The 16,114-nt window shown below is 43.9% G+C and overlaps 1 protein-coding gene across 3 annotated transcripts in view; it reads left to right on the forward strand.

Moving 5' to 3' along the window:
• The window catches only part of LOC107379849 (uncharacterized), a 17,111-nt gene extending 10,787 nt beyond the window's left edge, over window positions 1–6,324 (forward strand). For 2 of the 3 annotated variants that reach the window (XM_070543680.1, XM_054743360.2), the window contains exons 7-10: window positions 312–423; window positions 660–861; window positions 1,294–1,623; window positions 5,748–6,324. In XM_070543680.1, the coding sequence (XP_070399781.1) occupies window positions 312–423; window positions 660–861; window positions 1,294–1,623; window positions 5,748–5,886 (783 nt within the window). In that variant the 3' untranslated portion in view covers window positions 5,887–6,324. The remainder of the gene's footprint in view (window positions 1–311; window positions 424–659; window positions 862–1,293; window positions 1,624–5,747) is intronic. The other variant, XM_054743361.2, reaches the window with a different exon arrangement.
• Window positions 6,325–16,114: the final 9,790 nt, after the last annotated feature.

Here is a 16,114-nt window from a genome sequence, read left to right on the forward strand (position 1 = left end):
TTGTCAACTTTTTTTTTACCGGGGTTTACCGCTACACCGGTTACCATGACAACCCTACCTGATCGGTCTGCTCCGATCAAAAAAACTCCGATCAAAACCGATAGGGGCGCTATCGGTCGATTGGGATCGAATGCCGATCCATCGGCGCATCCCTAACAACAACAACAACAATAATAATAATTTTTAAAAACTGTTCCTAATGAGTTTACTTTTTTTGGGTCTAAATATGTTTTAAAATGTAGAGATAAAAAAGGCAGAAATGAGTTTACAGATGATCCCGATCTTGTTTAAATCCTCGTGTTTTATTGCAGCTGGTGCAGAGTCTGGAAATGTTCAAAATCCTGGGCGTAAACAGAGTTGTTGTGTACAAAACCAACTGCAGTATGGAGACACAGCGTGCACTTAACTACTACGCACAGACAGGTTGGGTTTGTTTGTTCTTATATTTTCATTTCTACTAACACTAACACCTTTGGGGAACATTTGGCACGACTTCACAAAATGTCAGACTGAAGCAAATCCCAAGACGTCTCGGGTTTATTGGTCTGTTAGAACTGCCTATGTTGACTTGTTAAACAGGGGTGATGATCCAGATGTTTCTTACAGGAGCCAGGACTTTGTTAAAACAGATGACCAAACAACTCTTTTTGTTTCTGCAGGCTTTGTTGAGGAGGTTCCTTGGTCTCTGTCTGAATTTCTGAGTGTTTCTGATTATTGGTCACCTGAACACAACCCTGGTGTTCTCCACTACTTTGGTCAGATTCCTGCTCTCAACGACTGCCTCTACAGACACATGTACCAGGCCAAATATGTGGCCATGCATGACATCGATGAGCTCATACTGCCCCAGTCAGTGGATAGGTACCACCTTCTTACGTTTTTACAGAAAGTCACCAGAGCACGCACGCACACACAACTTCAACAGTTAATTAATATTCATTTCAATTCAGTTTATTTATAAAGCACCAAATAACGACAAGAGTCGCCTCAAGGCACATTCCAATACAGGTCAGTTCATTAAGCCAATCAGGAAAAAGATTCCCATATAAGGAGCCCAGCAGGGTGCATCGAGTCACTGACTTGTTGTGTCAGTGTGTGTGTGAGCATGTAGCGACGATGGAGAGGAAAACTTCCTTTTAGCAGGAAGAAACCTCCAGAGTAAGAGATAAACTTGTCTTTGAGTGGATGAATAATTGATTCAGCAGGTGAACTAGTAGTGGCACATTCTGTTTTAAACAAAAAGACGTCTTGTGCCTGGTGTAAAATTTATGTTTTGAATAACTCTCTCCCCAGCTGGGTGGATCTGCTGCCTCTACTGGAGAAGAACTTCGGAGTTGACAAGTGTTACCAGTTTGAGAACAACGTGTTCCCCAACAACATCGTGCTGCCTCCTTCGATGCCCGAAACGAAGCCCCCCGCACAAGGCTGCTGGAAGAGTGTAACTGGGGTCAACATCCTGGAGCACCTGTACCAGGAGCCTGTTAATCTCAGGAACGTTGGGAAAAGCTTTAAGATCATCGTTAACCCACAAGCCGTGTTTACCACGAGCGTTCACGGCGTACTGAAGTCCACCAACGGCTGCGTTTGGGTGAACAGGACCATCGCACGGATGTACCACACCAGGTTCGAGGCTACATGGTTTGGTCTAAATATGTTATGAGAAGTCAGTGGGATGGTAACTAACAACAAGTTTACTTAAATCAGAATTTTTTTAAATATCTGGAATAAGACCTTCGCGGGAGCCTAGTGGTGAAGTGTCCGCACTGGGACTCGGAGATCGGGGTTCAAATCCCCGTCGGGTCATACCAAAAACCTTAAAAATGAGGCCCGACACCTCCCTGCTTGTCACTCAGCTTTAGGGGTTGGGTTGGGGGGTTAAACCACTAAATAGTTACTGAGCACCGCCACAGCAGAGAGGAATTTCACCGGTGTGTGTGTGTGATGATGAATGTGGGACTTCAAGACTAATAACTCACAGGAACCAAAAGCCTTAAAGCTGCAATAGCAAATAAGGTAAACACTGTAACGATTAAATGTACATATTATTTAATGAACCATAAAATGTGAGATTCCATAGGAAATATGAAATCTATTTCTGGGAATTATGTTATGAATGGGATTATCTAACCACTTTGAATTCACTCAGAGACAAAAGGAAGAGAGAGTCAAGTTTAAAAAGTGTAAAGATTTATTACTAAACAAATTAAAACTAAGCTTTTGGGCTGCATGGTGGTGCAGTGGTTAGCACCGTTGCCTCGCAGCACGGAGGTTCAATTCAGTTCAATTCAAGTTTATTTATAAAGCGCCAAATCACGACAAGAGTCGTCTCAAGGCACTTCACATAATAAACATTCCAATTCAGGTCAGTTCATTAAGCCAATCAGAAATAATGTTTCCTATATAAGGAACCCAGCAAATTGCATCAAGTCACTGACTAGTGTCAGTGACTATACAGCAGTCCTCATACTAAGCAAGCATGCAGCGACAGTGGAGAGGAAAACTCCCTTTTAACAGGAAGAAACCTCCAGAGAATCCTGGCTCAGTATAAGCAGCCATCCACCACGACTCACTGGGGATGGAGAAGACAGAGCAGACGCACACACACACACACACACACACACACACACACACACACACACACACACACACACACACACACACACACACACACACACACACACACACACACACACACACACACACACACACACACACACACACAAAGACTAGTAATGTGTCTATAGTTATATTGTGATGTCTTAATAAATATTCTATTCGGTGAGAGATAAACTTTATTGAATTTATCCTAGTGGATCTATAATTAAATGGATAAACTAGGTTGCAGGTTCGAAACTCGGCTGCGGCCTTTCTGCGTGGAGTTACGCGTTCTCTCCATGCATGCGTGGGTTTCCTCCGGGTACTCCGGTTTCCTCCACACACCACAACACGTCCTATAGGTTATAAACTGTACGTCGCTTTGGATAAAAGCGTCTGCTAAATAAATAAACATAAAACTAGGCTAACTTTAAACACTGAACGTATGGTGTAACTTAGGTGAAGTAGGACTGAAGATGGTGTATGTGTGAAATGTTCAGAACCAGCAGATCCGGAGAAACGATTAGTTCTGATGGGAGTGAAGATGATGTTTGGTGCTAAGCTTTGGTTTGGAGGTTTATAACACACACTGAGACGCCATCGGTCGGTCTACGTACCCTCGGCGGAAGTCCCCGTTAGATCAGGAGGTGTAGAGGTCCCGCTTGGACCTTTCTGAAGACTTTTAACCCTTTGATGCATGAATTAGGAAATCTTCAACCATGATTTTTCTTAACAATTTTTTTCATTCATCTTTAGGTGTGAATGAAAAAATGTCATATTTACATATTTTTGTAACATTTAATTTACAAATAATTTATTACATGTCTACCTGAGTGGGCAGCGCGCGTTCTGAACATGAAATATGTTGGCTTGACTTCCTGAAGTCCAAATGGAGGGGCTCACATGCAACAAAGTCTTCAACAGCTGTGCTTAACAGTAATAAATAAATAAATAAATAAATAAATAAACTAAAAACAAACAATTTTGAGTACCTGTCCACTGTAGTGACCATGTGGATGTCCTGAGAGTAATGAATTACAGTAATCCAGTCTCCTGGAAAGGATTCTCCTGTTCCTCCATGATAATAACTGTCCTTCACAATAAGAGTTATGTTTTCCTTCAGATTCTTTATTAAAGTTAACTTTTTGGGTTCATGCCGCCTGAGGCGTCCCCTGCATTTGAGTCCAACAACGTTGGGAGGTACAAAAGCAGGGAACAAAATAGTTATTTTTAGAAAATATCTGGAAAAGTGAGATGGAGACTAATTAAGGAAAATAATGTAGAAGACGACCATAAATAAGGATCTGAAACATCCGTCCATTGTCTGAACCCGCTTGTCCGTGTAGGGTCGCGGGGGGGCCAGTGCCTATCTCCAGTGGTCAACGGGCAATCAGGCGGGGTACACCCTGGACAGAGAGCCAGTCCATCACAGGGCAACATACACACACACACACACACACACACACACACACACACACACACACACACACACACCTAAGGACAATTTAGACGGACCAATTAACCTAACAGTCATGTTTTTGGACTGTGGGAGGAAGCCGGAGAACCCGGAGAGAACCCACGCATGCACAGGGAGAACATGCTAACTCCATGCAGAAAGATCCCAGGCTGGGAAACGAACCCAGGACCTTCCTGCTGCAAGGCAACAGCTCTAACCACTGCACCACTGCGCAGCCGGATCTGAAATATATCGGTTGTAAAATATGAAAGTCCAAGTTAGAGGGGAAGAATGAAATAGTTGCCTTTACAGCGCTTATTTAAGTTATTTCTGTATTTACAAAACCAGAACAGCTCCTATTCAGGCTTTCGTTCTTTTTTAAACACAGAAACAGTTTTGTTTACCTGTTTGTAGCTACGGTTTCGCCGACAGCTGCCGGCTTCTTCAGGCTGACGCTGATGGTGGCGCGTCACTTCCTTCTCCGTTTATCTGCGGGCAGCAGAGGACGTTGTCGCCCTCTACTGCCCGCTCTCCCCTCTCCGACGATGCAGTCCCATGCGTGGTCCAGCGTGTAAACTCCGTCGTCCCTGTTCATGGTCCCACATCCACGTCTCCTTATCTCGATTGCTTCCTTGATCCATCTTTTGTATTTCTGTTGTTCGGTGGTTATGATCCGTGTGCTGTCCCAGTCCATTATATGGTTTTCTCTTAAGCAATGATCTGTTACGGCTGACTTTTTTATTGTACTGTCTGCTTCTTCTTTTGCTGCTCTTGTGTGTTTACGACACACAACATAAACACACCAACAAAACCATACACAACAGTTAGAAACAGATTAGTACACCCAAAAGACAAAATATCAGCTGGACAAAAATGTGGAGTCATCTACGAAATCCCATGCAAAATATGCAATAAAACATACATAGGAGAAACCGGACGCCAACTCAACACACGGACAATAGAACACAGAAAGGAGTGCGAGAAAGAGGCAAATCGTAAACACACAAGAGCAGCAAAAGAAGAAGCAGAAAGTACAATAAAAAAGTCAGCCGTAACAGATCATTGCTTAAGAGAAAACCATATAATGGACTGGGACAGCACACGGATCATAACCACCGAACAACAAAAATACAAAAGATGGATCAAGGAAGCAATCGAGATAAGGAGACGTGGATGTGGGACCATGAACAGGGACGACGGAGTTTACACGCTGGACCACGCATGGGACTGCATCGTCGGAGAGGGGAGAGCGGGCAGTAGAGGGCGACAACGTCCTCTGCTGCCCGCAGATAAACGGAGAAGGAAGTGACGCGCCACCATCAGCGTCAGCCTGAAGAAGCCGGCAGCCGTCGGCGAAACCGTAGCTACAAACAGGTAAACAAAACTGTTTCTGTGTTTAAAAAAGAACGAAAGCATGGATTTACAAAGACACAGCAAGAACACACCTAAGAAGCTCCTATTCAGTGTTTAAAGCATCTGGCTGAGTCTTCTGTGTTGTTTCTATTAATTATTTTCTTCCAATAACGATCAAGTGGAGTTTATCATGTTTTCAACAACCGGTTCATGAAAATAGCTAAAATTCCTTTTCTGAACAGCTGCACTTTACAACTTTAATGCGTTTGTATAAAATTAAAGAATCCTTTCAGGTGAATCAGTGAAAATGATTCAGACTAAATGAATCTGGTTCTGTGTGCAGATCTCAGCAGCAAACCCTTCTGAAACCAGGAGATCTGATCTACGACGGCCGGCTGCTGGACTACAGCAAACGGCTCCTGACGGCGGTGAACAAGGCGCTGAGGGAGATCGGGCTCTTGTCTGGAGACCACGTGTGTTAGGATGTGTCTGAGCATGGATCTGCTTCAGCAACGATTCACACACACACACACACGCGCGAATGCACGCACACACGCACACACACACACACACGCTGCAACATCATTTTGAGCTGTTTTACCACAACATGTCCTCTGTAATACTTTTATGTGCTTAACTGGAGAAAAATCTCACTTTTTTAAAATGATTGCCTTTCATGTGTTTTGGTTAAAACATGAATTTATTCACAAACTATAATTGACACTTATTTAGCTGGATCATTTCAATGTGAGCTTAAAAAACATCCGTTGAATAACTGTTTTAAATGAGTGGGATGCAAAAAGCACAGAGAGGACAGGATATTTCTCATATTAGCATGTTTTCTGAAAGCATGTGGGGGTTATTTGCGCTGAGTAAATCTGAATGACCTACTTAAAAAATAAAGGACGTTTTTTTATTTACTTTATTGACACAAATCCATTCCGTCGTTGAAGAAAACCCTCCTTCCCTTCCAGCTGCAGAAATGAGGGCGCTCCATCGTTTTGTCTCCCGGGGTTCTTGGCCTGAGTTGTGAAAGACCAAAGAATAAGAAACTTTAAGCAGGCTGGATCTTTGCCACTCACACTTTGGCTGACATGGAGGTGTTTTAACGAGAGCTGCATTCCATTTAGAGCACGAGCCGCTGCAGAAGTGGAACGCAGCAACTTTTTTTCACTTCCGGCTGAGGAATGGTGGTCGTCACAGCTCCTGCGAAGGACTGCTGTTAGCTTTCCCTCCACTAGGTGCCAGTACTGATCTGCTCTTTAGTTTTCTCACCCTGATCAAACTCAGGTCAGCTGACATCGGTCACATGTTTTGACTTTATTCTGCTCCTCTGCCATTCCTGTGTTGTTTCTTCTCCATCCTCTTCCTCTGGTCTTCACCCTCTACCGTCCAGCTGAAACACGCCCATATTTCATCCTTTGCCCGATATTCCTCCTAAATCCCAGCTTTATCTTCTGCCCCTCATCTGCTCATCCTGTGTGATTTTTCCACCTGAGCGTGATAACCTGGTTTATCTGCTTGCTGCAAGGTTGCATCATCCCAGAGAGGTCAACAGGTGCAACAGGTGGAGGCTGAGTGGGTGCACACCTGTAAGACCAGAGGGAAGACCTGAAGCAGCTTTGGTTTTACAAACCGAAATATTTTAAGACACTATAGTTTATTATTAATAATTTAATAATTAATCAATAATAAGCAAACATAAATGTTTATGTTTATTTATGTTTATTTATTTAGCAGACGCTTTTATCCAAAGCGACTTACAATTTATAACCTATAGGGCATGTTGTGATGTGTGGGGGAAACCGGAGTACCCGGAGGAAACCCACGCATGCACGGCGAGAACACGCAACTCGATGCAGAAAGGCCGCAGCCGAGTTTCGAACCTGCAACCTTCGTTCTGCGAGGCAACAGTGCTAACCACTGCGCCACCATGCAGCTAGATAAAAAGAGATATGTGTTAAAACTCATCTCACTGAAGTGTTTACATTAGCAACCACCTAACCAGATGATCACACACACACACACACACACACACACACACACACACACACACACACACACACACACACACACACACACACACACACACACACACACACACACACACACACACACACACACCAGGAACCCTGCAGCAGATCCAAGACCAGCTCCCTGCAGGTGGGTGTCTGACCTGACAACAAGCCCCTCCTGTCAGCGGAGGAGGTGGCGGCTGTGAGATGATCTACAGGGATTCTGAAGAAAAGCCTACTGACTGAGATGAAAGGAGGAGGACCGGAGCAGGGAGGGTGAACCTGCAGGAAGGTGCTCTCTGGGCTAACTTTAACTCTGAACAGAGCCTGGAGGCATGAAAGCTCCTGCTGCTGAAAGTGTCTGCTTCAAAACGACCACAACCTCGCTGTGCACTCGTTCACTTTTCTGACTCATTTGGTTTCTGGTTTCTGGTCATCATGCTGCAGAAATGAGCATGCGTTTTGATCAGATACAAGTTCATAGCTGAGGCCTTGATTGGTTGGTTGGGAATGTTTGAGAATTCAGTAACAACTCTGTTTGACCTCCAAGGCCAATATCAGGCATGATAAATGACCCACACTTGTATAGCGCCTCTCAGAGTAAGGACTCCAAAGCCCTTTACACTACAGTGTATCATTCATCCATTCACACACACATTCACACGCTGGTGGCCGAGCACGGGCGCCACCGGTCCCCCCGACCACCACCAGCAGGCAAGGTGGGTTAAGTGCCTTGCCCAAGGACACAACAGCAGAATTTTCTGTCCGGGGCCGGGATCGAACTTGCAACCTTCCGATTACTGGACCACCCGCTCAGCCTGTTTGAGCTACTGCTGCCCTAAATGATGAGTTAAGCTTGGTTTATGCTTGACGCATTCACTTTCCGCTTGGCGATGCGGCTCGTGGATGGAACGCGCTTCACAACTCGCAGCGTTTATGGTTCATGCGGCTTGTCTCTGCGGTGAGCCAATATTCTCCCAAACTGTAGGGGGCAGCATGGAGCTCTACGGCATGCATCCAACACTACACCATAGTAGAAGTAGAAATTACTGTTTACAACATGGCATTCCAGCATTTTTAACAGCGTCCTCGTCTTTTCCGGCAGTGCGAGCTATTTCTCTCCAAGAATTATTAACAACATGTTGATCACGGTGACCTCTGAGAGCTGAATCATACAAATGTCTGTATTTACCAACCTCTGCCATACTAGTTCTTACCAGTCTGCCATGTTTTTCCATGTCTGACCATCTGCGTGGTTAGAAAATTTCCTAGGTGAGCGGTGCAGAATGTTTGGGCCGTACGGAGGCGCGGTGGAGGGGCGTGGTTGTTAAAATGATGCAATTTTGCCGTGCAAACTTCGTGGACGCGTCAAGCATAAACCAAGCTTAAGACTCCCCTCTGCTCCTGCTAACTTCTACCTCCTGAAACTGGTGCACCAGAGCTTTTTTTCCACACAGACATCATCTCATTAGGCATCAATTTAAAACGTTAGTAAACTTTGTCTCTAAAAATCTCTTTACTCGTGGCTTCAATCTGAGTTTTCTTGAGAGCGTTAGCAAAGATCCACCAGTTCCAGCAATATTTCTAAAGTTGGAGTAACTTATTTTTTTCTAGGAACAAATCATCCTAACATCCAGACAGAATCCTTTTATGTATTTTTGCATGTCATATTGCATTTTATAAACATAAAGTTTCGACATATTTTGTTCAAGAATTCAGGAGGAACAGAAAATGTGTTAGAAGCAGAATTTTCTGGACCTTCCCGTGTTTTTTCTGACCAGCGCTGAGCTGGGTGATGCTTGAGTTGAAGGGTCGACACAAATTTGATCATGAGTTTTATTTTGAAGCCAAATGAAACCACCGGGATCGGGGCTGCAGCTGAGGAGAGGGAAGATTGTTTTATTATTTAAATGTTCAAGTCTCATGTGGGAGCTTCAGATGGAACTGATGGGAGTTTATTTGGAATCTGGAGAAGTTCTTGTTGGATTTTTAGTAAAAAAAAACCTGAAGTTCCTGATTTTTTATGTTTGACGTTTTAAAATTAGTATCTGTGAACAGAGGTGGCCTTAGCATCAGAGCGATAAATCAACCATGACACAAGCTCATCCTGCTCTCTGAGCTCTGGCGGCAGCAGATGGAGTCATCCCGGTTCTGACCCAGTTGGATCGGGGCTCATGTGCTAGACTTTTCCACCCGCTGAGGTGTGGAACCCAGCCATCACAGCTGGACCGATTAAAGCTACAGCCACGCAGGACTTTATTTGGCACAATGAGGTTCTGTGCTCAGGTAAGAAAGAGACTTGAACAGCTTTGTAAACAGAACTGGGAACTCATGTGACCAGCTGGTTAACAGCAGCCTGCCACCGGCTGTGAGGTATAAAGCCCCCAATTAAACACTTTGTCATTAATCTCTCAGTGTTTGGACTCACTAAGCTGCAGCTCCACTTCCCAGCTTATTACACGAGTTTAATAGCAGCTGATGGTCATGAAAATTCATAAAATGATGATAATGAATGAACATGAGGTCAACAAAGGCTATGTGGAGGATTTCCTAAAACTAAATCCTGAAAGGGACAGTTGGGATTATCCTGTTGAGGAGCAGGATTGCTTCGATTTCACTCAGATGATGATTTTCTAAAAAAACGTGGAAAAAAGAAACTAAAACTAAAACTGGCCTTTTAGATTACACACACACACACACACACACACACATATATATATATATATATACACACACACATATACCGTAAATCCTCAAATACAGGCCTGGGCCTTTCTTTACTCAAGCGCATCCTGGTTGAGGCCTTTATTGGAAGGAGGTCGAGGCATGCCTCAATTTCAGTGTGAGCTAAATAAACTACCAGTAGAATGAATAAAACCAAGAGTTTGTGTCTATTTGGACCTATAAAACACTATAGGTTCATTTATTGAAAATGTACACGTAACATTGTACGAACATTTACAACAAACACCGTTGTTTCAGGCTAAATCCCAGGATGGTAACAAACGTAGCAAACATGCCAGTAATGCATTGTAAACACTTGGTGATTATTTGGTTATTGATGCACAACAAAAGGCAGCAGACACCTTACCGCTCCAAAGTTTAACCGTTCATAGCTTGTTTGGTTTGAAGTAAAAAAAAAAAAACCAAAGTCCTCCAATTGTTTAGTCCTCATCCTCCACAGTTCCATGTAAAGCTTGGTTTATGCTTGACGCGTCCGCGAGGTCCGCGCCGCAAAATTGTGTCATTTTAACAACCACGCCCCTCCACGGCGCCTCCGCATGGCCCAAAATTTCCGCACCGCGCACCTCAGAAATGTTCTAACCACGCGGACGGTCGGACGTGGAAAAACATGGCGGACTGGTAAGAACTAGTATGGCAGAGGTTGGTAAATACAGACGTGTATGATTCAGCTCTCAAAGATCACCGTGATCAACATGTTGTTAATAATTCTTGGAGAGAAATAGCTCGCACTGTCGGAAAAGACGAGGACGCTGTTAAAAATGCTGGAATGCCATGTTGTAAACAGTAATTTCTACTTCTACTATGGTGTAGTGTTGGATGGATGCCGTAGAGCTCCATGCTGCCCCCTACATTTGGGAGAATATTGGCTCACCGCAGAGACAAGCCGCATGAACCATAAACTCTGCGAGTTGTGAAGCGTGTTCCATCCGCGAGTTGCATCACCAAGCGGAAAGTAAATGCGTCAAGCATAAACCAAGCTTCACAACACTGAGCTAACTGCTAAAAACATTAGTGCTCTACAAGCTAGTTGCGCTGAGGACACGTGAAAACAGTATCAAACGGCTTTCCTGCTGTTTTTGTAGCTGGGTTTCTACGCTGTTCAGTAAAACACCATAAAAACCTTTCGTGTACCCTTACCTGTGATGAAGTGATCGCTGCTAATTATAGCGTTTTCCGTTTCTGCTCATTTTGCAGCCGGAGATTATCATCATCTATTCCATCTTTGTTCAGTAAGTTTCAGTAAGTCCTTTGTGGCGCACTGATTTTGGGACACACAAAAAAAGTTTGTTTTTGTCCCGATCGCATGGAATTTGGGCATTTTTACACCCAGTCAACAACGTAAATAAAGCCTGGGGCATGCCGGAGGCGGGCGCGCCTCATTGTGCCCGTCATTTTGAGAGGTCAACAGAAGTCACACAGGACGTGATTTGTCGCGTCGCTGAATGCTCCTTGGAAAGTCGCGTGATAGTCACATCATCACTTGAGAACAGAAAGCGAGAAGTGACTCTATTGTTTATGGTAAATGGTAAATGGCCTGTATTTGATATAGCACCTTCTAGAGTCCTGGAACCCCCCAAGGCACTTTACAACACAATCAGTCATTCACCCATTCACACACTGGTGGGGATGAGCTACAATGTAGCCACAGCTGCCCTGGGGCACACTGACAGAGGCGAGGCTGCCAAACACAGGGGCCACCGGTCCCTCCGTCGTGCCCAAGGACACAACAACAGTGACAGACTGAGCGGGGCTCGAACCTGCAACCTTCCGATTACGGGGCGAGCACTTAACTCCTGTGCCACTGTCGCCCACGTACGTTTATACGTGATCAGACTTGCCGTCGTGTTTTGTGAGACTCTAATTTATTAAAAATGGGTAAGTATGCTGTTTATTAAAACGTTTTAAGATCAATAGTACCTTAAAGTTATCAAAACTTCGGCTGGGTATGTGCTGGCGATTAGGTTTGTGCCGTAAAATCGGCCACTATCGGATACCCACCTTTATTTACGCCCTCTGACAGCGAGACCAGCTAATGTAGGCCGGTAATGGAAAACAGACCAATATTAGAGGATTTACAGAATGTGTAAATGTGGGAAAACCTCCAAAACCCCCCGACTTCAATCAAAATTTTTTTTTTTTCCGGAACTGCGCTGCTCTGGGTGGCTGCATGTTGGAGTAGCTCTGTTGACTATATGTAAGTTTTGCCTTTTCTTGAGCAATTTTTCTTCTAGTTTCTCAAGAAAAACTGCATTTTTTGGACGCTTTACTTTTTTGTTTCTGGTGCTGTGAAGCTTGGAGGATTTTTACTGCTATTTTATAGCTTTTTTGGCTTTTTGAGCATTTGTTATGATGCGTAACCATGGCAACAAGCTGGTTTACAATCGGGAGCAGCTGATTAACATTGGAAAGGCTGAAATAATACCTCAACTGAAGCCACAAATCCCAAATGAGCTAAAACGCAAGAAGCGTGGGTGCAGAGCGGGAGCAAAACGGAGACAGAGAAAGAGGAAATTCAAACCATCTCTTCCATCGATCATAATGGGCGATGTGACATCACTGGCCAACAAGATGGAGGAACTCCAAGCCCTTTCAAGGACTCAGCCAGAGTTTCGACAGTTTGGGAACCGCTGGAGAAGATAATGCAAAGAAGGATTCTCCAGAGAATCAAGAAAATGATGGACAACCCTGAGCATTCTCTCCACAAGACTGTCCGACAACAGAAGAGTGTCTTCAGTCAGAAGCTTCTTCAGTTTGGCTGCAACACTGACCGCTACTGGAGATCCTTCCTGCCAACAGCCATTGTAATATACAACACCTCTTTGACAACTTGATTATTATTATTATTGAGCTACTACAGCAATCAGTTTCCCTCTGGGATTAATAAAGTAATTTTGAATTGAATTGAATTTGAAATCAACTTCCTGGAACTCTGTGATGCTGCAAGGGGGCGGGGCTTTCTCACATATTTCAGTCTACAACATAATTTGTTGCGGTTTTTGTGAATTTTGTCTCAGTTGCGCTACCAAAGGTTGCAGCACCCTCCACCTGCTTAAGCTCCGCTTCTTAATTTTAAATCAACATATCTTTGTCAAAGATGCAAGAAATGAGGACAAAAAGGGTTCTTCAAAGCTCACACACCTGAAGCTAATCTCCATAATTTGCACATAAACAGGAGAAAATGGATCATAACTTTAATTCACCAAGGAAACATTCAGGGTTGTGTAGAAAACTGATGAAAAGGTTTAAACCTGCACAGATCTACAATAAAAAGCAGATTAATGTTGGAAATTAAGGAAAACGGAGCTCCGCTTTTTTAATGGGTCACTGATGACCGACTAGAAAGAGTCTCAGCATCTCTGAGGAGAACGTTAACGCACACATCAGTCAGAAAACCTGCATTCCTGAGACAGATGCACCACTTTCTATGTCTATATTACACAGCAGTGCTTCTGTTTTAACTGAGCATTCGTAAACTCCTTCTTCCACACATCTCACATCCCGCCATCAACTCCTGCCTCTCACACTACACGCACTGCAGTTACACCATCGTGGTTTAAACCGTTTTCACACCTTAAACGCCTCTGATGAACCCACTTGATCTGAACCAGTGACAAATCTTTCTCTTTCAGAGGAAATGCTTTTATTCAACCCTGCATGGGAACGCTTCAAAATGATAACAATCACCCTCACAGCCTTTTCTAAACCTCTGATACTAAACAGTCTCTTAGTCTTTTCTTAGGTTAGAATTTTATCCACCTGTGGACCCGAATCTCTCTCATCAGAGATTTTAATCAGCGAGTCTGCTTCTTCATCAGAGCCGTATTGTCTTCCTCACTCTTACAGATCAACCAGTTAGAACAAGCTAGAAATATAAAACCAGGTGTGATTTAGTATCTTAACTCAAAAGTGCTTAAATAAAAAATAAATAAATAAATAAATAAATCTTGCAAGAGGAATTAAAATTTGAATGAATTAAAGCTGTAAAACAGGGTTTCTCAATGGGGGCTGTAGCGCCCCCCAGTGGGCGTTCAGACTATATAAGGGGGCGGTGAAAGTTTTTTGCCACTGAAGGGGGCGCTGAGATGCTAATGAGGGGCGCTAGCGATACAGGACATTCATAACAGACAATGGCTCAGAATAAAAAGAAGTGATGACAGTACAATGTGGACTCGGTATGGATGTATTCCTTCACCCACGAATCCACAACTCCCCATGTGCCTGCTTTGCGAACAAGTTTTTTCAAACGAAGCAATGAAACCCTCCCGGCTTAAGGAGCACTTGTCCAAAATGCATCCAGACAAAGCTTCAAAGGAACTGAACTATTTTCAGGCAATTACAGAGAGACACTCTAAAAGAGGTAGCATTAGCAGTATGTTTGCTCGAAGCTCGAATTTACTGGACCGAGGATTATTAGCTTCCTACAGTATCTCATTGCTAATAGCTAAAAACATTTTTTATGATACTTTTTATGACATATTTGTATTAAACAGTTTCAAACTCAAGGCTGAATTTATTTATACATTTTTTATTATGATTTTTGGATCAAAAAGCTTTCCGTTTCTCTTTCATTGCTGGGGAGTAAGGGATCTCAGTATGACAGGGGGGCGCTTAGCTGAAAAAGGTTGAGAAACCCTGCTGTAAAATTAAACATTACATTTAATCATAAGAGTTTTGATTTAAAAAATCAGGAAAGAAAACAAACAGACAAACAAAACTGTTTTCATACAAACAGAAGGACACATTTTCTGTGAAGTTCAGCTGATGCATCTGCTGTGGCTCAAGTGTAGCAATATGAATGGCCTCATTTTGTGTCCCAAAGGTCACACTTCCCCAGCTAGGTCGGGCTGGGTCAAGCTGAACTTCTGTTCCACGGCTCATCCATCACAGCAGCCGTAGTCTGCTAAAGCCTTCTTTTATCTGTCTGCTGATCCGTCCCAAGATGAAGGACACTTCAAGATTTTTAAATAATAATTTTAATAAACTCTTTTCACTGTTTATTACAATCACCATAAATAATCATCATAAATCATCATCATGGTTCATTATAAATGTATTTAATTACAGTTTTCTTGTCCGGGGATCGGACCGCCAAGGCATGGTCTGCCACCCGATCCACATTGCACCGGACCCTTCATGTTCCTCCTGTGGGTGGTGGGTCCACAGTTGGATGAGCCCATGTATCCGGTTCGGGCTGGGCCCGGCCGGGCCCCATGGGCGAAAGCCCGGCCACCAGGTGCTCGCTCACGGGCCCCAACCCCAGGCCTGGCTCCAGGGTGGGACCCCGGTAACCCTCCGGGCCAGGTACTACGACTCTTTGACTTTACCTCCATGAAAGATCATGTGAACCATTCTTTGTCTCACTCTTCACCTAAGACCAATTTGTCATGGGAGACCCTACCAGGGGCACAATCCTGCTTAATCCTCTGAATGCAAACAGCAAGAAAATACACAGTCTCGTCTTCCAGAAAACCTTGGAAAACTGGAAGTTTGTCAGAAGCTCAGGTTTATGAGTGTTTCAGACCAACGTCAGGTTTGCGGTGAAGGTTCCACATCATCCAGCTCCAGGTGGGCTCAGAAAGCAGACAAGAGTGTTTTACTTCACATTCAAGGAGCAGAAAAACCTGAAGTAACACGAGTTTAATGTCAGATTGTCATTAAAGTTGGATCTACAAATAAGCTTGCATGCAGATGTGACAGTACGAGTGTCCTGTCACTGTCTTTCGATTGATCATGCGCCCTGGCTACTTGGCCAAGGGGATGTCCCTTTGGCTGACTGGTTGGCGCGCGAGACTCTCATCTGGGAGTCTTTGGATCGAATCCCACCCGGACCATCGTTTCTCCACCTTGCCACACATGGAGCTAATCATTAATGCTTAAAGGTCTCAATAACCCTGTTTACATTACACACACATTGGCGTAATATTATCACATTTTCCATATTGCTGGCATG

Source organism: Nothobranchius furzeri, chromosome 13 (genome assembly GCF_043380555.1).
Source record: "Nothobranchius furzeri strain GRZ-AD chromosome 13, NfurGRZ-RIMD1, whole genome shotgun sequence".
Classification (NCBI taxonomy): domain Eukaryota; kingdom Metazoa; phylum Chordata; class Actinopteri; order Cyprinodontiformes; family Nothobranchiidae; genus Nothobranchius; species Nothobranchius furzeri.